Source organism: Dreissena polymorpha, chromosome 11, assembly GCF_020536995.1.
Source record: "Dreissena polymorpha isolate Duluth1 chromosome 11, UMN_Dpol_1.0, whole genome shotgun sequence".
Classification (NCBI taxonomy): domain Eukaryota; kingdom Metazoa; phylum Mollusca; class Bivalvia; order Myida; family Dreissenidae; genus Dreissena; species Dreissena polymorpha.
The window spans coordinates 55,940,109-55,966,248 of record NC_068365.1 but is presented as its reverse complement, the minus strand read 5'-3'; the positions used below and the strand labels follow the sequence as shown (position 1 = coordinate 55,966,248).

Genomic DNA, 26,140 nt, shown 5'->3' with positions numbered 1-26,140 from the left:
TTCGTTGAATGATGTCTCTTTTTAGCAAACATCCAGTTTAGGCGGAAAGTGTCGTCCCGGATTAGCCTGTGCAAACTGCACAGGCTAATCTGGGACGACTCTTTAGGCACATGCATTATATCAGTTTTCTCAGAAAGCGACACAATAGTGTAATAATAAATTTTAATTTACATCAGCGTTTACATTTGGGGAAAAAATAATCATAAACACATGATAGTGGGATGCAACGGTTGCTAATTTTCTCATTAGGTGGGGTTTCATTTGTCGGGTCAGGTATGAGTGCTTATAGGTCTATTAGATGTTCACATCTTATACACATGATCATTTCATAGGTAATGAGTATAATGGCATAGCCATCCAATTACAAATTTAATATGAACAGTTCAACAAACAATATAAACAACGCTAGGATGACAATAACTAAAAATGGAAACCAAAACAATAACCTCACGTTTTTTAAGAAATTCAGTATAAAACTGTAAAAGTGAAAATGGTAGTAAATTGACATGTGAAAACTTACACTTTCTCCAATTTAAGAATTGTTACCAATTTATAAATCCATACAGTTTGATAAAATTATGAGCATTTAACTTGAAAGCACAAGAGATGATGTGCTTTTGAATCGTTATGTTTCTATTTACATTGGAAACGTTCTTTTAAAATTTTCCAAGATGTAAACAAACGGATACGTCCGCCATATTTGTTGTGACGGAAAGTCTCTAAGGAGGTTTCGCCACTATACGGTTTCGTATTTTGTATAATAGGAAAGTAAAGGTTTCGACAAAGTAATAAATTGTAGGATGATAATAACTGTAAACATATATTGGTGAATTTGTTCCCACATTTTAAATGCGTGTGTACACTTGTAAACGAGATATGGATATTTATGTTACGTTAAATATTTACATATGAGTTGCTTTAACGTCATTTACAATGTAAACATTGTTTAACAATGTTAAGTTTAACTTACCTGTGATGAATTGACGTGAAATTTGAGCTTTGTTTTTATAAATCAACACAAAATGGCCGATAAAAAATTCTATAAGTTTTAGACAGGTGTAGAGGTTTCTAACTTTCTTAGTAAAATTCGGCAACTCTTAGAAAATTCAAAAAAAAAGAACGTTTCTAAGACAAAAACTAAGAAAATATTACAGTTATAGTAAAATACTTAGAAAAAACATGAATTCTTAGTGAATATTTTGTCTAAGAAAGTTTCAGAATACCGCCCCAGGCATCTGTCATTAATGGCATTAAGTCTTCCCTTATCGTTATATTATCATACAGTCCATCATATTTATAAATGCTTACGTGCAACAGCCAGGAGCTCTGCATCTGCATCATCATCCATGAACAGGTCAGCATCTGAGGATGCAGTAGCTGTAGGTTGCGTTACAGTTGCTGACACCGACCGAAAAGCAAGTTCCTTGTCTTGCTGAAAATAATAAGTAATAATGTATCATAATTTCTAATAATTCATTTAACTTTTACAACGAGACTTTGGGCTTGGAAATATATAACGAAACATATTACATTTCATCAGTAAGTTTCTACAAGAGTTGTCCCAAGACTATTCTTCGGCTTAAATAGTACAAAATATATTTTCCATCAGCAAACCCTTACATTGCAGAAAAGGGTCAAAGGCCTTGGTGAGTGACATCACATGATGATCCTTAAGACATACGTGAAGTTAGAATTGCATAAAAACACAGAATAAATATAACAAAATCTTAAAAAACGAACTAACCTGATGCTGCTTTATTTGTTTGTCAATATGAACCATTATGGAAGGAAACCCCCTCACAAGGTCTAGCAGAGTCTGCTTCTGCCATTTCATTAGTGGATCTTTCCTTCCAACAACGATATTCTGTCCAGCCTACGTCGTTCTCGAGGAGCCTCTTGAATGACTGCCCTCGATACTTTCCAAAGGTCATAATGACGCAGGCTTTCCATGATTCTCCAGCTTCTGATTTGGCGGCTCTCTCTGCCGTGTCTGGCTCATAACATTGGGGGTCAATCTTGGTTTGGATGTTTGTGTCTTGCGATATTTTTGTGGCCTCTTTTGAGCATTTGATTTTAGCTTCATTGTCTTTATAAAGAGAAATTTGTGGATATAAATGTAATTTTTTGTGGCGATCAAGATAAGTTTTTTGGTCGAAACATTTTGTACAAACAAGGCACTTTTGGGTAAGCTGGCGATCAACTAAATGACATTTTGGGCCAACAAATTAAGAATTTCGATTGGTCCTTGACTGTTCGTGTCGGACATGTCTGTAGGTCCGATGGAGTTTCGAGAAGTCTGTGTTTGTATAGTATTTGTATTTGTGCCATCCTGAATGACTTAAGCAAGTGGCTCTTAACACAGCACATATAACAGAGGTGATAACGAGCAGCCTTGACGCACTGATCTAGATAATGAAAACGGGTCGGAAATATAACCATTTTCAATAATTGATGATTTAATGTCTTTATTTAACACTTATATCCATGTAATAAATGTTTCTGTTAAACCAAATGAATTAAGAGTGTTATATAGGTAAGAGTCAGTAGACAATATTAAATGCTTTCTCCTGGTCTAAACAAATAAAACATGCATTTAAATTTTTGCTCAACATAGTCTATTATATTTCTGATTAAATGTATATTATCAAAAATAGAGCGACCTGGGATTGAACAAAATTGGGAAATACCAATAATTGAATCTAACACTAAACCTAGTCTATTGAATAATATTTATGATACAATTTTTCTGTCTGCATGTATGTTAAAAAGCGATATAGGTCTGTACATTTAATTTAGAACTGAAGTTTTATTATATGTATCTTTACATAATAACGTAATAGTTTTTGTAAGTGGGACATATGGCCCAAATCAAAACACGTATAATAAAATTGTTATAAAATATTACCATAAAAATGAAAGAATTTCTAGTAAATAAAAGAAGTCAAACCATCACTTCCTGGGCTTTAAGTATGGTCCATACTTTTGAGTGCTTAATTGAATTTCATTAAAGGTTAAGGGGCTTTCTAACATCATTATCTTCATTTGACACATTATAATGACAGATATATATATACACATGGACTATTTACACAAAATAATCTTATACAGTCATACATAACATGTAAGTCTTGTAAAAAACAAGCTACATAAACAGGATTCGATTTGGAAAAGGTGATTTTATTAATAGTATTTACAATTGAACTTTTACCTTTATAAGACTTACCTCGTGTTTTCCATTAATTCAAGGTTCTTTCAAAATTAATAAGTAAATCATGAAATAAGTCATCTTCAGTTAAGTCATCTTCTTGCCTCCTGTGGCAGTCTCTATCTGGGGATTCACGGGTACCGAAGGCTTCTGGCACCTCCCGCCCCAGTGGTATCTTCTTATGGGGCATCCTTTGTAACCTCTGCCGATACAGCCTCTCCCAATTGATTTTCTGCCTACCACTTGAGCTCGGGTACCTCCCTGAGTGTTATCAGGTGGAGCATCTGATGAGTTTTCCTTGTAGCAGAAAAATTCCTGGGCATTAACGTTGCCAGGACAGCCCCCTCTGATATGCCCGAGACGCATGCATGTTAGGCACAGAGGTTGCCACTCCCCTACACTCAAAAGAGCCTTCGCTCTACATGCAAAATTGACAAGGTGAGGGATGGAGTTCTTCGTTTCCTTGTCCACTTGTATCGTCACGACTCTAGATTCAGACAAAACATTGGAACCTTCCATGTCCATCCTTTCATGTTTGATTGAGACAACTTTTTCAACTTTTTCCGAAAGTATATAGATAAGTCTGGTACAAGTCTCTCCGATCTGCATGCCACTTGTCATGTTGCTGTTTCAGCAAGCGCAGCACCTTTGACATTGATAAAGCATTCAGCCTTTCATCGAATAGGGTATTGCCAGATTAATCAATGGCACCCTTTCCACAGATTACAGCTGGAAACATGTTTCTTACAGCTGGCGACAGGCTGAGAAGAATAGGAGGGCTGAAGGCATTCCAGATATACTGGAGGTTACCGGAGCAATTATCATCAGAGTCACTGTCCTGGCGCGTTAATGAAGACTGTCGCAACTTCTGGCAATGTGGACAGAGTACCTTCAATCTGAAATTTTATTTTAACAAGTGTGAATACATTTTTTTCGGAAATGACAGTGTCATGGCCGATTTCGGACACTGAATTTTTTAGTGCGTATTTTACTCGGATTTTGAATTTTTACCAAAAGATTTGGACCAAAGTTGGGGGTGCGTATTAAACACGAGGGCGTATTATATTCGCGAATTTACGGTAGGCGCTCGGTCAGAAGCGTGTAGTAATTGTGCTCGCAACAAACTTGTCTTGCCGTGCTGTTGTACCCGTGTCTGATCAGAAAACTATCTGGGCGGTGCAGGGCAGTTTTTGTTTTGACAACAAATCTTGGCATGCATCACTCCTACAGGTCGCCAAAAAAAAAAGCATGCATGTTGGGAAGTTGGGAACAGAGCCCATCATAGTGGTTGGCACTGGCGGTGGATAAAACACCTTTCTTTCTACCATAGAACCATCTCTTGCCTTGTATTGCTGGCTGGGATGAAATAGACCGTGATCGAGATTGTCCCTCATCCACTGTAAGTTAGGGGTGATGTTACCATGTGAAGATGAGGGTACTTCCCAGGATTTCTGCCAACCTTCAAAGACTACATCAAGCGCTGAGGAAATTGGTAACTCAGTGGCAGTATCAATTTTGCTAGATTGCGATGGGGCTAGCTTTCCCACAGTTGTTTGTGTTGAATCAACAGGCACTTGGGACTTCTCAAGATAACTCTCTGTAAGAAAAGAACATGCAAGCACACTTCATTTTGTATCATTTTATAAAATTATAATAATTATACAATGGACATCTCTATTGAACAAAGAAAAAATCATACTTTCATCAAACACACACAGGCCCATTATTGTCCATAATAAATGTAAACATATTTATATGTTTATTTTGCTTATGACATTTGTGGAGTTTTACTTAAAAAATTATAAAAATGCCTTTAAATTAAGACAAATGTACAAAAAAACAAATATTTTAATTACAAATATAATGAATTTTATTTTATGTATTATATTGAATAAAAAAATTGAATATTTGAGTTTACACACATATTTAAAATCAATGTAAAACACATCAAATTATGTCAGTTTTTTTACATAAATATTGCCGCAACTAACTTATTGGCCATTTCAACATCCATATACTCCAAAAACATTGAATTAAGTAAAACATTTATAAAGTCTGTATTTTACTTTCTAGTGGTTATGGTTGAGATCACACCATATCTATCGGGCTCTAGTCCTCTCAGATCTACGAAGTGTTTTACTCTTAACACTTCTAGCATGATTCTCCTGTCTTGAATAATTCTTCTCTTCTAAATTGTCAATTTATTTTTATTTTTTTTAGATCCTGACAATCTTGCTGATACTGAGTTTCCATCTTAAATTTGAATAATTATTTTTTTATATACATTGGAAAAAAAATATAATGAAAATCCTGTGTTGATATTTAAATAAATGACTTTAATCGAAATGAGCCAAAACACCTGGGGCGGTATTCTGAAACTTTCTTAGATATTTCATAGAATTTTCTTATTCTTAATTTTTTTTTACTAAGAAAGTTTTTTGTCTAAGATTTTCATCTTAGAATTTTTCTCAGACCATTCTTAGAGAAAAAACGTTCTTTTTTTGTTCGTAAAAAAATTGTATTATTGACAGATTAAGCGCTTTTTGCAGTTGTGCGCATGCTCGTTTACTACTGCAAAGCAAAACAATATGGCAACTTCGATAAACAATGTGTGTCATTCCAATACTGCTTGCATGGATAGCCACTGTCCCCAAGCAGATATTTGTGCTCACCAGCCACATGCCCACGCTCAAACAATTGAAATACCCCACTCTCCCTCAGAATCCGGCTGTCATGCGTTGACCCTGGCCACCGCGCAACTAAGTCGCTTAGTCTGTGTTGACCATTGAATATCACCTAAAATTAAACAGTTGTGGTAGTTTGTGTGTCTTGAACATCCATTTTTTGCCAGTGATTCTATGTATTATTAGTAGTAGTTTATTACAGTCTCATCAGCATATATACACAACATACAATAAAAACATAAGCATAATAATAAAATGCTGCCAATTGGAAGTATCAAGTTATAAGAAACTAGAAAATTATATAACAAAGAATCATCATACACTTATAGTGAAATGAAAGGGAGCTAACCCCTGAGTTCAAATTACAGAGACTGTAACATGAACTACAGAGTTACATCTCGTCCAAATACCATAAAGTTATATAGTCTCCACTAAAGTCTGGAAATCAGTTAAAAATAAAACAGCTTTGTACAATCTTAGAGTTTTGAGAGTAATTCACATATAGCACAGTACAGTTAAAGACTATATAACATAATTAAAGTTTGATTATGTCACTGTCGAATGCATCATTTTATTAAATAAGTTAAACACTGGAATCATAGATATTCAATTAAATCCTGTATACAGACACATGAGTGCATATTGAAAATTGGAGAACTATGTATGAATGTAGGCAGTTAGACTTCTATATGTAAAAATAAATCTACAATTCATGAATTGCTATTTTTTACCTGGGTATTGATGGAATGATATCCCATTCTGTTTACATAAGCATCCTCATTGACATGCGGAGCTTGAATTTGGACTTGCGTGCCATCAACCACGCCAACAACATTGGGAAAGTTGGCTATGCCTTGGAAGTCCGTCTTCACCCTGGTTACATCATGCATGTTGATTGGGAATAAAATGTGTCTTGACATTGTTTCCCTGTTAGCCAGCATCTCTGTGAATTGTGACACAGCTCTTGACACGGATGGCTGTGACAATTTATGTATGTCTCCGTCATTAATTTGAAAGTCACCCGACGCAAAATAGCATAGGGTGACAAGTATTTTCTCTAAAGCAGAGACGTTTCTTTGGCCAAGTGTTCTTGGCGATAAGCAATCAACGTATTCCTCGTTCAGCCGATCAGTTCCATTCTTATCTAGACAATATTGTTGAACAACCTCCATGTTTGTGAGGTTTTCATAGGTATCGAGTCTTGAACATTCATATCTACAAGTCAATAAATAAAAAAGGTTTAAATCCATATCATCTTACTTGTAAAACAAATACACAAATAATAATATTAGAAATATTGTGTAGTGTTCTGAGAAAAGTGGGCATAATGCTTGTGAGTAAATTGTCATCCCAGATTAGCCTGTGCAGTCCCCACAGGCTTATCAGGGACGACAATTTCTGCTTTTTGGAATTTTTCGTTGAATGATGTCTCTTTTTAGCAAACATCCAGTTTAGGCAGAAAGTGTCGTCCCGGATTAGCCTGTGCAAACTGCACAGGCTAATCTGGGACGACTCTTTAGGCACATGCATTATATCAGTTTTCTCAGAAAGCGACACAATAGTGTAATAATAAATTTTAATTTACATCAGTGTTTACATTTGGGGAAAAAATAATCATAAACACATGATAGTGGGATGCAACGGTTGCTAATTTTCTCATTAGGTGGGGTTTCATTTGTCGGGTCAGGTATGAGTGCTTATAGGTCTATTAGATGTTCACATCTTATACACATGATCATTTCATAGGTAATGAGTATAATGGCATAGCCATCCAATTACAAATTTAATATGAACAGTTCAACAAACAATATAAACAACGCTAGGATGACAATAACTAAAAATGGAAACCAAAACAATAACCTCACGTTTTTTAAGAAATTCAGTATAAAACTGTAAAAGTGAAAATGGTAGTAAATTGACATGTGAAAACTTACACTTTCTCCAATTTAAGAATTGTTACCAATTTATAAATCCATACAGTTTGATAAAATTATGAGCATTTAACTTGAAAGCACAAGAGATGATGTGCTTTTGAATCGTTATGTTTCTATTTACATTGGAAACGTTCTTTTAAAATTTTCCAAGATGTAAACAAACGGATACGTCCGCCATATTTGTTGTGACGGAAATGTCTCTAAGGAGGTTTCGTCACTATACAGTTTCGTATTTTGTATAATAGGAAAGTAAAGGTTTCGACAAAGTAATAAATTGTAGGATGATAATAACTGTAAACATATATTGGTGAATTTGTTCCCACATTTTAAATGCGTGTGTACACTTGTAAACGAGATATGGATATTTATGTTACGTTAAATATTTACATATGAGTTGCTTTAACGTCATTTACAATGTAAACATTGTTTAACAATGTTAAGTTTAACTTACCTGTGATGAATTGACGTGAAATTTGAGCTTTGTTTTTATAAATCAACACAAAATGGCCGATAAAAAATTCTATAAGTTTTAGACAGGTGTAGAGGTTTCTAACTTTCTTAGTAAAATTCGGCAACTCTTAGAAAATTCAAAAAAAAAGAACGTTTCTAAGACAAAAACTAAGAAAATATTACAGTTATAGTAAAATACTTGGAAAAAACATGAATTCTTAGTGAATATTTTGTCTAAGAAAGTTTCAGAATACCGCCCCAGGCATCTGTCATTAATGGCATTAAGTCTTCCCTTATCGTTATATTATCATACAGTCCATCATATTTATAAATGCTTACGTGCAACAGCCAGGAGCTCTGCATCTGCATCATCATCCATGAACAGGTCAGCATCTGAGGATGCAGTAGCTGTAGGTTGCGTTACAGTTGCTGACACCGACCGAAAAGCAAGTTCCTTGTCTTGCTGAAAATAATAAGTAATAATGTATCATAATTTCTAATAATTCATTTAACTTTTACAACGAGACTTTGGGCTTGGAAATATATAACGAAACATATTACATTTCATCAGTAAGTTTCTACAAGAGTTGTCCCAAGACTATTCTTCGGCTTTAATAGTACAAAATATATTTTCCATCAGCAAATCCTTACATTGCAGAAAAGGGTCAAAGGCCTTGGTGAGTGACATCACATGATGAGCCTAAAGACATACATGAAGTTAGAATTGAATAAAAACACAGCATAAATTTAACAAGAGAGTAGTAACATAGATAGTAGTATGTACGTGAGGCGGGTTATACCCGTATTGGAAAATACAACATTCAGCAGACGAATTATATTTGTGATGTAAATGAAAACTATAAAACTGAAAATGTTTTAAAAGAAATGTGTATGAGTAAGACATATATATATATAGGGGGTGATATTTTTACACATATTAGCAAATGTGCACAGACAAAAGAAGAACAGCATAACATATTGAAACATGTATTTATTCGTACAGACTGCTATAAACTTAAACGGACCTCGATAAACACAATTTGTAGTATACGGTACAGGGTGTATCGATTGAGATTTAAAGTTAGCATTGAAATTTCGTGAAAATAATCGGTGTATAGAAAATTTACCAATAGATGATTTATAAGAGTATTGGAAAAAGTGTATTAGCCATAGATTTACAGAGATAACTATAAACACATATATATCAATGTACAAAGGAAGGACTAAAAGGGAGATAATTAGAAACGTTTGATAACGTTTATGTGAAAATAACAATATGCACACATATAACCAGAACAAAAACATGTAATTATACATACTAATTTCTATATATTTATCGGGAAACATGCAATCTAATATAGAAATGTATTTATATATATTTACTTTTAAACTTTCCACAAATATTATAGGAATAGTGCAATAGATGTAGACACAAGAATAAGCAAGTGTGAACATGTGTACACGCAGACTGTACAAAACCACTACACAGTCTACATGTACACATATGCCTCATTGGAAAAATATATAAATAAACTGAAACATAAGAGAAAAGAAAGATGATTTAACTACATATATGTAGGAAAGGGAATAGGCATTATCATGGTCCATTTTCGTAAGCATTTCGTCACCAACGGAAGCAAAAAGGTATCAAATCCATGTCCAAAACTCAAGTCCATTAGGGGTCATACAAACATTCAAATATGTCACTTAGCATGAGGAGACTGCATACCCAGGATACCATCCTGGATGGAATCCAGGGTAAACATCTCCTCTGCTAGTACATCAATTTGGTCCCGGATAGAGGCCTGAGGCCCCTTCCCAGGTCTATTTCTGGGAAGAGGAGAGAACTCCTCTTCCTCACGTGTTCTCTTAACACCCTGGATGTCTGTGTCCCTTACCTGGTCTGTCGTGGGCTCCGCGGAAACCTCTGGAACTGCGACACTTCCGTTGTCAGCAACTGGCACAATTCGGCTTTATTTACACCGGCGCCCTCCTCGCTGTCCCCTGTCTGGGAATTCACATCTACCGTGGATCCCCCGGCATGGTCCAGCTTGGAAACCCCATCCGAAGCGGACGTGCTGTCATCGGCTGGGCGGGACATTATCAATATGAACCATTATGGAGGGAAACTCCCTCACAAGGTCTAGCAGAGTCTGCTTCTGTCATTTCATTAGTGGATCTTTCCTTCCAACAACGATATTCTGTCCAGCCTACGTCATTCTCGAGGAGCCACTTGAATGACTGCCCTCGATACTTTCCAAAGGTCATAATGACGCAGGCTTTCCATGATTCTCCAGCTTCTGATTTGGCGGCTCTCTCTGCCGTGTCTGGCTGGTACCATTGGGGGTCAATCTTGGTTTGGATGTTTGTGTCTTGCAATATTTTTGTGGCCTCTTTTGAGAATTTGATTTTAGCTTCATTGTCTTTATAAAGAGAAATTTGTGGATAAAAATGTATTTTTTTGTGGCGATCAAGATAAGTTATTTGGTCGAAACATTTTGTACAAACAAGGCACTTATGGGTAAGCTGACGATCAACTAAATGACATTTTGGGCCAACGAGTTAAGAATTTCGATCGGTCCTTGACTGTTTGTGTCGGACATGTCCGTAGGTCTGACAGAGTTTCGAGAAGTCTGTGTTTGTATATTATTTGTATTTGTGCCATCCTGAATTACTTAAGCAAGTGGCTCTTAACACAGCACATAACAGAGGTGATAACAAGCAGCCTTGACGCACTGATCTAGATAATGAAAACGGGTCGGAAATACAACCATTTACAATAATTGATGATTTAATGTCTTTATTTAACACTTGTATCCATGTAATTAATGTTTCTGTTAAACCAAATGAATTAAGAGTATTATATAGGTAAAAGTCATGTCATGAAGATATGCTAGGCAAGAGACAAAAATATGTACAACTTAAGTGGAATGTTGTTTTGCAAGACATTGCCCTTAGAATGAGCAAATATATGTTCACACCTGAACAAAACATCAACTGAAAGTCAAAATGCTGATAATAATCAATGTGTCACAGGTTTCTACATTTTCCATGGCAATAGCCCATGTGTGTGCATACATTTTCCATGGCAATAGCCCATGTGTGTGCATACATTTTCCATGGCAATAGCCCATGTGTGTGCATACATTTTACAGAAGATAACTATAATACATGTTGAGATCTTACAGTATATTTTATAAAAGACACAGAGTCTCAATTAATGCAAGAAAACAAAAAAGAAAGGAAATGATACACAATAAAATTATTGGATCTCAAATCAAACCAAAAGACACATTATTATGGACAGAGTTAATATTTGTGAAGCTGCAAAGAGTTTAAAAAGATAAATAAATGTGATAGCTTTTTTGACCATAATATAGTGGCTTTCTAGTCACATAATCTTGGACATGCAATTTAAGACACATTATAATGGAGAGTCCACATTTGTGTGGCTGCAAAAAAATGATATTTATTATAAAGTCACATGAATTAGTTTCAACATCCATAATATAGGGGTTTTCTAGTCACATTATCTTAGACATGGTGTTAAAGACACATTATATACAGTGTCCAAATTTGTTTGGCTTTTAAACGTTTTTAAAAGATCTATAAATATATATTAGGGAAATGAAATCTTTGAGAGCAAATTTGAAGACATTTATAATAAAACATTGAGTCAGATGGGAATATTCTGGCTGGATTGGGATTTATTCATAATTATTAACATGCAAGCGAATGCCAGAATAAGCCCTGAATTGTAGACAAGTACTTGATTCAAGTTTTAAACGTTTAAATTCCAACCCTTAGATACTGATGAGCAGCAAACAGTATAAAACCTGAACAGAAGACCTTAACTGCAAAACACTATTAAAAATGAAACTGCAATAACAGGAACAGTTCTTTCCAACTTACTAATCCACTTTTCCTTCAAGATTTCTGAGTTTTCAAAAGGAACTAGTTGAGACTTCTTCACACTAAAACTAAATATCATAATAGGATGGAGACAGAGAAGGTTACTTGGCAGTTCATGTTTATCTAAATTGTTGCGATTGTTGTTGTCATTCTCCTACGAGAATAGCAATTGCTCAGTTTTAAACTTACTCTTGGCTTAAATTAATTGTAGACCCTATCAAATGCTTTCTCCTGGTCTAAACAAATAAAACATGCATTTAAATTTTTGCTCAACATATTCTATAATATTTCTGATTAAATGTATATTATCAAAAATAGAGCGACCTGGGATTGAACAAAATTGGGAAATACCAATAATGGAATCTAACACTAAACCTAGTCTATTGAATAATATTTATGATACAATTTTTCTGTCTATGTTTAAAAGCGATATAGGTCTGTACATTTAATTTAGAATTGAAGTTTTATTATATGTATCTTTACATAATAACAAAATAGTTTTTGTGAGTGGGACATATGGCCCACATCAAAACACGTATAATATAATTGTAATAAAATATTACCAAAAAAATGAAAGAATTTTAAGTAAATAAAAGAAGTCAAACCATCACTTCCTGGGCTTTAAGTATGGTCCATACTTTTGAGTGCTTAATTGAATTTAATTTAAGGTTAAGGGGCTTTCTGACATCCTTTATCTTCATTTGACACATTATAATGACACATTATAATGACACATGGACTATTTACACAAAATAATCTTATACAGTCATACATAACATGTAAGTCTTGTAAAAAAACAAGCTACGTAAACAGGATTCGATTTGAAAAAGGTGATTTTATTAATGGTACAATATCAGAAGGAGTCAAAACAAGGTCTTGTGAATCTAAATCTATAACAAGGGCTCTTTCATCTAACTCATCTGTATCTTCTGTGGCTAACGCAGCAAATTTATTCTTTGGCAAAGGGGTCAGATCATCATTAACCTCGGCCTTTCGGCCTCTTTTTGCACCCCTTACCTCAGTTTCTACATCTCAATCTGTGTCATCACTGCATTTTTCTTCCGCCCTTGGCCTTTCCCTTTGTTCTTCTTGTCTACTGCCTCAAAACTCTCCTCGTCTGTCTTTTTGTTTGGTTTGTCTGCACTCTTCTCCGTTGCCTTTCTGTTCTCTCCTTCTGGCTCTTTCTCTGTGTTGGTGGTTTTGGGGGTCTCTGAAACACTAACAAGTGTTCCTGATATGCCTAGTACTAGGCGGATGGTCTACGGCCGTCAAAAACTCTGCGCATGCTCCTAACAAAAAAGTTGCGTAGTGATATCTAGAGACTGTGTTAAAATGGACGCCATTGTCACTGAATGCGCCTCTTGGCAATATAGTTTGATAGTTTATTTCACAAGTTCCAAAAGGTCAAAAGACCCATGAGGACAACATATGTACAAGCAACAAATGGCAAGACAGCGCACACAAAGTATATGATAATAAACATATATGTTATACAGTTTGTTTTTACAAGTTCCAAATGGTCAAAAGAACCATGAGGACAACATATTTACAAACAAAAATTACAAAAACAGCGCATACAAAGTATATGATAATAAACATATAGGTGGAGAAAGTGCAAAAGATGTTTCAATATATAAGAACAGGATGCCAAAAGTTAGATATAAACTTATAAGTAGAAAGTGGAGATATTTTACAACAAACTTATTAAACAGATAAACATGTGTTAAAAGTGTATCCGTAGTATGTGATTAGCATGTTATTGATATAAGTACTGTTTTCTCAACTCAAAAGAGTAGAATATATAAGTGCAAAAGTTTCTAAGTACTTTTCTGTTTGTTGTTTGAAGTAATTGTATGAACTTATGCATAAATATATAAATATATGCACAAGGGTTATAATGGCCCTTGTGCCACATTCGAAAGCAATGATATGTGGAATTTTTTCTTATTGCCCTGCATCACTTTCCACTGTGACCACGCGTACTCCTGTGTACTGAAATCACCAATTTTCAAGGTATCGTGCTTCACCGACAACATGTTTCCAACAAATTAAAAAAATATCGGCAATCACTATATAATTTGCTTACTGCAATTTTGAATATATTGATACAAGGCTTGTAAATAACATTGCATGTTTTGATGGCAGTTCATTGTCCATTTTCCATGCTGACAACATACTCCTAAACCACAGGAGCAGCTTAAGATGGTTGTTGAAATTTTCCATATTCATGTAAGACAGCATGGATTTAATTTTTTTCATCTGGCATTCCTTTGTTCTCTCACCTGTGAGTTGACCTTGTTGTGTTGGACATATGCTGACAAAATTAAACCCTTGTGACAGCCTGTAAAATAAAAACAAGTCATCTTGATACATGTCTTATCACCAGGGGCATTAGGTGAATAGATGTTACAAACTTGAAACTTTTGATTGAAACAGGCAATATCAACATAAATAAAACAACCATCATAATCTGTTTGGAAACTATTGCATGCAATATTTTTTTCAATAATAATCGTACAAACTCCACATGATTGACCATGAGAAAAACTCCAAATGTATTTTGTAATCATTAGAAATACAATTTTCTACAGCTTTTGCGATAAAATAAATATCAATATGTGTCTCTTGTATGCATAAAATACTGGGTTTATTTTCCAAAATGTAATCCTTAATATATTGATGTTTTATTTTGGATCTAAATCCATTTATATTAATACAATGTATGTTTAAAGACATATTTATGCCCCCCTTCGAAGAAGAGGGGGTATATTGCTTTGCTCATGTCGGTCTGTCGGTCGGTCTGTCGGTCCGTCCACCAGGTGGTTGTCAGACGATAACTCAAGAACGCTTGGGCCTAGGATCATGAAACTTCATAGGTACATTGATCATGACTTGCAGATGACCCCTATTGATTTTGAGGTCACTAGGTCAAAGGTCAAGGTCACGATGACCTGAAATAGTAAAATGGTTTTTGAATGATGACTCAAGAACGCATACGCCTAGGATCATGAAACTTCATGGGTAGATTGATCATGACTCGCAGATGACCCCTATTGATTTTGAGGTCACTAGGTCAAAGGTCAAGGTCATGGTGACCCGAAATAGTAAAATGGTTTTCGGATGATTACTCAAGAACGCATACACCTAGGATCATGAAACTTCATAGGTAGCTTGATCATGACTTGCAGATGACCCCTATTGATTTTGAGGTCACAAGGTCAAAGGTCAAGGTCACGGTGACCCGAAATAGTAAAATGATTTTCGGATGATAACTCAAGAACGCTTTTGCCTAGGATCATGACGCTTCTTAGGTACATTGATCGTGACTTGCAGATGACCCCTATTGATTTTCAGGTCACTAGGTCAAAGGTCAAGGTCACAGTGACAAAAATCGTATTCACACAATGGCTGCCACTACAACGGACAGCCCATATGGGGTGCATGCATGTTTTACAAACAGCCCTTGTTTAAGTTTTGTTTTGTTCTCTACCAAGTTATCTACCTATATAACACGTATGTTTTCAATACGAACAAACATGGCTGCGTATGTAATAAATACATTTCAACTGGACATGCACAACACATTGTACACGAGCTAAAAGTAATCAAGTAAATGACATGTACAAGTAAAGATGGCTGCGCCCATGAATTAAACATTAACAGGCAATTTATATTGACAAGGTTCAAATAAATCTTAGCAGACGATACGAAGTGTATCGGTAGAGATTTAAAGCAAAAATTTAAACTACATGAAAACAAGCGGTCGATAGTAAAATTAACGTGTGGTGGGTTGTAATGTTGTGAAAGCCATTAATATCTTTCTGCCCATGTAAAATCTGTCTCCAGTTTAATTATCGACATTCAACGTTCACGATTTCGTACAAATTGACCTTGATTTAATCCCTACGCATCTGAACTTCCGGCCGTGGGTTATTGGAGGAGAAACTATAACGTAAAATAATTATTTCTTAAATAATATCCCGTTTCCTTAAGAAAAATTCATTTTAATCAATTATTAAATTAATAATACTGCATTTGTACATACCAATATCATTTTGAAGTAACCACTCCATTGTTTTCCCAGGGTAATGTCTGTTAACGTCTTCGGTCAGGACAACATTCAGCCTCCAGAACTTATCCCCACCCAGCTCCTTTGCTTTCGCCACCGCCAGTGACGGGTCACTCCATACCTGCACATCGAAGCTGTCCTTCACGGATGTTTGTTGGTTTTTTCTGGCCTCCCTGCTTGGAGCAATATGGCACTCATTTGGATTTTTTGGCCATAAGGGATTTCTGATAGTTGAAATTGGAGGAGTGTTTAGCTGTATAATGATTTTTTAAAGTTTGTTTTAAGGTGAAAGACTGTTCACATTTATCACAGTGAAATTTGGCTTCATAGGGAAGGTGTACTCTTTCATGTCTTGTCAGATTACTCTTCACATTGGAGGTGAAATCACAGTGGCTGCACTGATGTTGTTTTCTGGGGCAGCTTGAACTCCATGTGTAGTCACTGGCGGGGCTCGGACCACTGGGATGGAGACGCTAAGGCATGGGGGACAGCGGAGGAAGGCCCAGACCACTGGTGTGGAGGCTCAGTCAACAATCTGTAAAAATGTTAAAATATTGTACATGCAGTATTTGCACAATTACAAATTACATATGGTATGATTGTTGGTGTTCAGTCTCGCATCTGCTATAAAAGCACCACTGTGCTGTCATCAAGATTCATAAAGCACCAGACTGATAACAATTTAATGAATCAATGTCTTTCCCTCGATATTTAGAAGTATTTCCATGCCCCCAACTTCTCGAACTCAATCTTAATAAACATATTGTAAAATTACTATGTACAATCCATATTTTCAATATTTCACATCATTTTATTTGTATACCATGCATTTTTATAAGGGATACAATCATCTTATCGATACAATTTCATTTGACGAAATTACTTGTAAAAAGTGCTTGATTCTACAAGGTTTTAATAACACAAAGATGTTTCCCGCAGTTCACTAAGCTTAAGTGTCAAATGCCATAATTTTGCAACTGAAAATAACAATCTTACTGTTTTAATCTCAACACCCAGTCCGGTCGATGGCTTCTTGTGCATTTGTATGTAAGTCATCGAACCAGCCAACAGCTCCATGCCCTCCAACTTCTCGAACTAAATCATATAATAAATAAACAAATTGTAAAATTACTATGTACTATCTATAATGTCAATGCTAGACATCACTTTATTTGTATACGCCCACGTCTTCATCCTCATTGTCGCTTTCATGTACTGCAGACTGGGACAAGCGCCGCAAGTTAGAGCAGGAGATGCAGAGCAGTCGTTCTGTGAGTAATGTGTAATAAGATGTAAGACCACAAACTTGCCTTGCTGTTGAAACATACCCCTTCATGATCAAGTGTGTTTCTGGTGATGGGCAGTTGGTGTTTGGGCATGTGATCTTCACCTTTATTACACCTACAGGACGCCAGAAGAAGACGCGGGTGGTAAAGAAAGCCATCATGTTCGGAACGGATCCCATCATGCTGGTTGGTAACGGCGGCTGATGGATCTCCATACGGTCTCTTAGTATTTTTCTAGGAACGACCTCAACACAATTGTTCTTGTAAGGTTTGGCCAGATGGAAGAGCCCAAACTCCAGATTTTCTTTCATCCATTTTATGTTTGGCATCACCATTGCACTTTCATGAGGGTCTCCCCAGGATTTGTGCCAGCCTTCAAGAACAGTCGTGGCGTCTTCCCCTGATGTAGATGCCAATGGATCGGCTGCCTTTCTGTCACTAGATGGCACCAGCTTGCCCACTGTCGTTACCTTTGTTTTTACAGCTACATCTGATTCCACAAGCACTTTCTCTGGAAAATGTAAAAAGCTCATTGATCACAATGCAATGAAAAACTATTTAAAGAATCATGTCTACCTGCTGACAAGGTCAAATAATTTAGGAAGACCTTTGTATTGAATAGTCACCACTGGAAAATAACCCATATATCGTCACTGTCGTTCTCAAACCTCGTAGCTACAAAATGCCAAGTTTTCAGGAGAGAGAAAAAAACGTCTAATTTTTTTATAACGATGTTTTAGAAAATGAAATTCTGTAAAAAACAAAAAACAAATGAAGCTGCAAAATACGGTTTAAGCCGTAGACGCGTAAGTCATACTGATAAGTCATACTGATGTTCAGAAATGGTAGCTACGATATTTTGTCACAACAGTTGTGTCATTTGTATAAGCACGGAGCGTCCGTGGTATGAGGTACGACAATTCGTCCTGATAGGAAACCTCGTAGCTGCAAATATAAAAACGTTTGTCAAACTTGTCCAAACGAAATGACGTACCTATAGGTGAAATGACGTCACTACGACTTTTCGCCGGAAAAAAAGCCAACAATCAAGCTACAACATTTCGTCACGTGCATTTTTCAAGGGCTCTGATTGGCGTAGAGCTACGAGATATAGCACAAAACATGCGCGAGACTTCATATATTTGGAAAAGACGAAAAAACATTTTTGAAAATTTTGGAGCTACGAGGTTTGAGAACGACAGCGACGATATAGGGTTACCCAATTTTTCCAAAAGTTCAAAATTTTATTTCATATTCATTATTTGTAAAGCAATATCCGGTTTAGAAACCATCTTACCTGCTGGAGCCAAGAGATGCATAGACTCCAATCATTCTAACCCATTAAGTCACGCGTAAAACAGTCACCGCAATGTACTATGACAAGAGTCAACAGAGATTATCATAATAAAGCATATGATCTATGTATCAAGAAGTCAGGCTACAACTGAATAATAATAACAACCTGCAGCAGATAGAAGCTCAGCATCTGTGATATAATTGCTATCCTCGAAATCATCTTCAAGAGTCCTAGCTGGATTCTTCGCTGTTGTGTAACTCCTGGCTTGTGCTTCACGTTTCTGTAAATATATAAGTACCAGTAAAAAAATTTTCAGTGAGCCTACGGTACAGAAATTTTGCCTGAATTTTTTTTAGCTTCAAAAACTTTTTTCCCCAATTTTTTTGCTTCAAAAAGTAGATGCGCGTTATACATAAATGCGCGTTATACACAGCGTTTTACGGTATAATATATTATAGAACAAACAATTTTATATAGTGTGTGACTTTATCTTAATTTTTAGTGCACTGTGGTACAATAATGCACGCTTCGAATTCAGATGCACAGTAATATAACCAAAAAGGCCTGTATAGATCTCAAAGGATAAAGGATCTCACCTTCTTCAAATTTTCCATCTCCTTGATCTTTTTCTCCACCTCTCGCATGACTATGGGGAACTCCTTGATGAACGACATTAGCTGCTCTTTCTGCCACCTTAGCTTAGTATGGGGTTTGAATCTCCCTTGAGGGAGAAGTCTGCTAGCAGCCATGCCGCCCACCTAATGTCATTCTCGAGCAACCATTTGAAGCTCTTGCCAGGATAAATCTGCTCTTTTAGTAGGTTTTAAACGTGCTTCTTTTTATGTCCCCACTAAAGTAGTGGGGGACATATTGTTTTTGCTCTGTCTGTCTGTTGGTCTGTTGGTCTGTTTGCGCCAACTTTAACATTTTGCAATAACTTTTGCTATATTGAAGATAGCAACTTCATATTTGGCATGCATGTGTATCTCATGAAGCTGCACATTTTGAGTGGTGAAAGGTCAAGGTCAAGGTCATCCTTCAAGGTCAGAGGTCAAATATATGTGGCCAAAATGGCTCATTTTTTGAATACTTTTGCAATATTGAAGATAGCAACTTGATATTTGGCATGCATGTGTATCTCATGGAGCTGCACATTTTGAGTGGTGAAAGGTCAAGGTCATCCTTCAAGGTCAGAGGTCAAATATATGTGGCCCAAATCGTTTATCTTAAAAATACTTTTGCAATATTGAAGATAGCAACTTGATATTTGGCATGCATGTGCATCTCATGGAGCTGCACATTTTGAGTGGTGAAAGGTCAAGGTCATCCTTCACAAGGTCAAGGTCATCCTTCAAGGTCAAACATCATATAGGGGGACATTGTGTTTCACAAACACATCTTGTTGATTATATTTTGGTATAACTGGATACAAATCATGTTGTATTTGTGTCGTTTTAGATGTTGATTCAAAGTAAAAGTTTTGTCACACTGGTCACATTTGGTGGATGGAACTGAATGAGTTTTTAAATGTCTGGTCAAATTTGATTTTATGCCAAAGCTTGTTTCACAATGTGACAAGTGTGCTTGCTGTCTGCCATGGCATACTTCTTTACCTGGTGTGGAGGCTCAGTCAACAATCTGTACAAATGTTAAATATGTACATGAAGTATTTGCACAATAACAAATTACATATGATATTATTGTTGGTGTTCAGTCTCGAATCTTCTGTTAAAGCACCAGTGTGCTGTCATCAAGATTCATAAAGCACCAGACTGATAAAAAAATTATGAATCAATGTCTTTCGCTGTTTATTTAGAAGTTTTCCATGCCCTCCAACTTCTCGAACTCAATCTTAATAAACAAATTTAAAAATTACTATGCACAATCCATATTTTCAATATTTTACATATTTGATTTGTATACCATGCATTTTTATAAGGAATACAATCATCTTATCGATGCAAGTTCATTTGACGAAATTACTTGTAAAAAGTGCTTGATTCTACAAGATTTTAATAACGTGTTTTCCGCAGTTCACTAAGCTTAAGTGTCAAATGACATAATTTTGCAACTGAAAATAACAACAACATTACTGTTTTAATCTCACCACCTAGTCCGGTCAATGGTTTCTTGTGCATGTGTACGTAAGTCATCAAACCAGCCAACAGCTCCATGCTCTCCAACTTCTCCAACTTAATCATAGTAAACAAATGTGTCTTGTTCTGAGAAAACTGGACATAATGCATGTGCGTAAAGTGTCATCCCAGATTAGCCTGTGCAGTCCGCACAGGCTAATCAGGGACGACACTTTCTGCCTAAACTTGATTTTCGGCAAGGAGGGACTTCCTTGAAACTAAAAATACCATAAAAGCGGAAAGTGTCGTCCCTGATTAGCCTGTGTGGACTGCACAGGCTAATCTGGGACGACACTTTACGCACATGCATTAAGCCCAATTTTCTCAGAACAAGACACAAATGGTAAAATTACTATGTACTATCTATAATGTCAATGTTCGACATCACTTTATTCGTATACAATGCATTTTTATGCCCCCGGATCGAAAGATCAGGGGCATATTGTTTTTTTCCTGTCTGTCATTCATTCATTGTGTGTGTCCCAAAACATTAACTTTGGTTAAAGTTTTTCGAGATAACTTTTGAAATATTGAACTGATACCTACTTGGAGGGGCACCGGTTGCTGGGCCGATCACCCCCTGTTCATATTCTGAAATATAAAACATTTCAAACTGTGGCCTGCTATTGTCTTCATGTGCTCTCTCTACAAGTATGTATTTCTCCACTCTACTTGAGTGTTTTTTCCGGCTCCAATGTCATCCATTGCATCCGACATGCGGGTGACATCCAGATAGACAAAGCTGTGAAATGCTCTGAAATCTGCATGAAAAATATAGTATTTTATAATTGTGTAGTTTATTATTATATTGCAATCATTGTCTTTTTAAACAAATCTTTATCCAATTCAGATTGTATTATTTAACCAATTGCATTCTTTTACTTGAGTTAAAATGCTTGTATTTATTAATAATAAACAGATCATAGACTGTTCTCTGAGACACATGTTGCTGGGGTGATATCGCATGCAGCGAGATAGAATTTGTATGTTTACATTTGTTTAAATGTTTAGACAACAAATTCTCAATGTCAAACCAAATTCATGCACAAAATTAAAATGTTAAAAAGGCAAGAGATCAAATTATGAACAGTTCTTTTTTTTCCGTTAATGTTACAGTCGTATTCCTGACACAGAACATTCAGTAGTACGTCTTTGGATGTTTTTATTTCTTGGCCATCTGGCCATGTATGGTCAACTCTTTGAGGGTCCCCTTCTTACACCTGAAATTAAAGTCAATGATCATATAACATTAGTTACTTTTCTTGGATCTAAAATGGTCACATGTACAGAAATTTCCATATTTATTGACATGGAAAAACTATAGCCAGTTCTATATACATTTTTAGTAGGGATGCAAGAGGTTACAAAAATCATTAACCGGTCAACCTTTTTCTGTAACCGGTTATTAACCGGTTAACCGAAACGCCTTAAGTAGTTAAAATGATTTAGAGTGCGTAAAAAATGTCATACAGCTCGAACCCCTCTGTAGAAACAAAAGTAATTTCAAATTTGAAATCGCTTGTGTTGATAACATGCCATTTTCGTAATAAAATGTACTATACAAATTATTTTCATAATTTTGTAAATGTATGCTATATATTTTATTTATTTTTCCTGTGTAAATGCAAAGGAGTAAAAAATTAAAGAACCACACAATCTTCATTGTTACGTGTTATTAATTTATTTTTGGTTGGGCTGCTTATATTACGTTCGCGTCGTATCGCTCACAAAAATTGCGTGTTCCTTTGTTCATTCTGTTATAATTTTTGAAACTCAAATTGGCTTAATATGGAAATGTTTTTTCCCTTTCAATGCGACGTAATGTGTGTTCAACGAATCCGCATCTCATCTTATTCGATAATTGCATATTTTGTTGTTTGCATTTTAGCGATTGTAGCCGAAGTTGTATCCTTTGATTTTCATTATACAATAAACAAATGTGCATAAAATAAAGGACACAAATGCAAATTAAATTAATTTTGAACGAAATGTATGTTGAATATTTAATATAATCAGTACATTTATTTAATAGCGAAGTTACTAAGTATTATGATCTCAAATACTGATAGTTACGTATGTTTATTAACGTACCATAGCGCGCAAATTTTACGCAATTACACAAATACTAAATTTAACGGGTTTATTTTTTTAAATATTTTTAATTGATGTTTAATTATTTAATTAGTTAATAATTTGCTTTCTTAAATAAAACTTGTACGGACGGTAATGGTCGAATCGTTGGACGTTCATTATCATAATGATATTAATTTTTTGATAAACAAAAATGACGTTAACTCGTAAAGTTTGTAACTACGAATGCAATTCTTCATAAAATTGTTACTTATAAACACGATATTTTTCGAGGAATCAGTGTTGGATATTGGTTAACAAAACATCAAAATAAGCCGTCCAATGTCTTGACTGTTTTTTATCGCAAATTCAATAAACGTGTCAATTACGTCTCATATAATAGCCCCCACTCACCGCAGGTCGCTAGTTAAATTTTAGCGAGTCAAAAGACCAATAGTGTCATGTAGTTATCAAAATGTACCCCCTATTTGTTATCACAAAGATATTGATTAATTGCTTTATTACTTTGATTGTTGACATGTTATTTATTACCGGCGTTGGTGCGGCATGTTGTTCTTACTAGTCGCCAGCACAAGTTGGCAGTATGTCACGCAAAAAAAGTAAACTCGTACGAATTATTCCATGAAAAAAAAAACAATCAAATATTTTTTTCCAGGTTAACCTTTTACGGAAAATGTAACCGGTTAACTGGTCGTTTCGGTAGGTTAACCTCTTGCGTCCCTAATTTTAAGCTCGGCTGTTTTCGGAGAAAACCCGAGGTATTTTCATAGCCAGCTCGTCGTTTGCCGTCCGCATCGTGCTAAAACCCTGACATTTGTCTCTACAATCAAAGTGCTTCCACCTACAACTTTGAAACTTCATATGTAGATGCACCTTGATGACTTCTACATGCAACACCCATTTTTGGGTCACTAGGTCAAAGTTCAAGGTCACTGTGACCTAAAAAAAATAATATGACAAGCTTTCATTTATTCAAAACTGCACCCGCAGACGAGTTTTGGCACCCGTTATTCAGTGCTCTTGTTTTAGGAACTGTAATGTATATATACTTACATGTTTCCTACTGTCTATGCTATGCCCACAGTAAGATGGCACATAGCAGTCTGTCCATCTGGCATTCCGTTTTCAGAGTTTTACTGAACTTGTCATAGACACAGCTCTTTTTTTTTACATAAAAATTACAGAGAACAGCTTACAATGAACAGATTTTTCTGCTGGCTAGTATACAGTGGGGCTTGACTATGTACCAAAAGGAAAGTTGTAAGCTGTGCTTATGTGTGTAATTCAAATGTTAGTCAAATGGTGCTTTTCTTTACAAGTTCAGAATTTTGGGGAAATAGTGTCCTGTAAAAATAAAGATAAAAACTCAACCTTGCTTCACACTGGTTATCCTGGATGGAAGATGAAAAACTGCTTGTATTGATTTAATTAGATAAGATAGATAGAAATGTTTTCTTAGTCTATAACCGTGAATTGTATACTTTTATTTTCTAATGTGTTCAATGACAAACTTCTTAGCTACAAGATGTAACACAGATTATTTTCAGCTGGAATCAGTTCAGAGCATGGAAATCCCACAGGAGAATGCTGTTTATATCTATGACCAAGTGGGGTGCTTTTCCAGTACCAATTGCAGTTCAGGTTTATCACACACATACTTCAACATGGACAGCTGGTGAAACAACTTACAAACTTACAAACATCAGATAAGATCGTATTCGACAATTTACTAAATTAGATGAACTCTCATTTTGCAATAAATATGTAGCCAATTAAGGTCAGTTTTTTGTTACAAACAAGAATGATCAAAAGCTAATGAAAAGCTTTGCTTTTTGCACCCACAAACATTATTCACTTTCCACCAGTTCACCAGGTGAGCGATATTAGGCCACTTAAGAAATTTGTTATCATTGATCATGATTTTTTTAAACATTCAACTATGAGTCATTGATTTTGCTTTTGTATGTGGTTGTTCATGGATATACATGCTTTTGAAATCAATAAGATTAATGAGTATTTTTTCATTACTAGACTTGTCCTTAAAGGATAGAAATATCACCATTAAAAATGTGAAGCAACAAACTTATACATTTTGAATGTTTGGTCATCCCTTGAAAGTCAGAAGGCTAAAGGCTAACACCAAATAATGCCATGTTAGGTTAGCTAATGGCCCCTTCTGACTTTCAAGGGATGACCCACTTTTTAATTAAAGCACTTCTGGGGACCCATTGCCAACTGGGGTCTGCCCCTTGCAGCCCTGGCTGATATGAGCAAGAATCCGGAGAAAATCAGTGGAAAAATGACCACAGGTAACAGCAGACAGAACCCTACCTTAGTTTAGACAAATGTCCAAGGTCTTATTTATCCTCCATGCAAATAAAGATTAAGAGACTATGTATTGTCAGTCGGTCAGTATGTCATTCAGTCCATTTTGTTTTAATTAAATATATAAGTTTGAAGCTTACTGTCAGTTGGTCAGTATGCCATTCAGTCCATTTTGACTTCATTAATATATAAGTTTGAAGCTTACTGTCAGTCGGTCAGTATGTCATTCAGTCCATTTTGTTTTAATTAAATATATAAGTTTGAAGCTTACTGCCTCCATATTTTCAAAGCAATTATGATGAAACTTCTAATAATCATGTTATCAACATGAAGACTTACAGTATTGCAGGTTTGCAACTTATCCTAGGGCATATGCCTTTGAATAGGTGATGAAGTGATGCAGGGTATTTGTTGTGTTTATAAAAAATCTTTAGCCATCAAGAATCTTAATAGATGGAGTATTAGGCTTGTTAGAGTGAGAATCATGTTGAATAATTGAGGAGGTTGCTTGTATGATCCAGTCTGATGTTCTTTTTATGCCCCCGAAGGAGGGCATATAGTGATCGGACCGTCCGTCCGTCCTTCTGTCACACTTTGCGTTTAGGTTTCGCGTTTAGGTTTGGAATAATGCTCATAACTTCTATGTCCCTTCAGATAGCAACTTGATATTTGGCATGCATGTGTATCTTATGGAGCTGCACATTTTGAGTGCTAAAAGGTCAAGGTCATCCTTCAAGGTCAAAGGTAAAAAA

General features: G+C 35.6%; 1 protein-coding gene across 1 annotated transcript in view; it reads left to right on the top strand.

Annotated features, from left to right (window-relative positions):
* The window catches only part of LOC127850939 (probable mitochondrial pyruvate carrier 1), an 89,268-nt gene that overhangs the window by 59,127 nt on the left and 4,001 nt on the right, over positions 1-26,140 (top strand). Inside the window, exon 2 of the mRNA XM_052384341.1 lies at positions 25,276-25,372. Within this exon, the coding sequence (XP_052240301.1) occupies positions 25,330-25,372 (43 nt within the window). The 5' untranslated portion in view covers positions 25,276-25,329. The remainder of the gene's footprint in view (positions 1-25,275; positions 25,373-26,140) is intronic.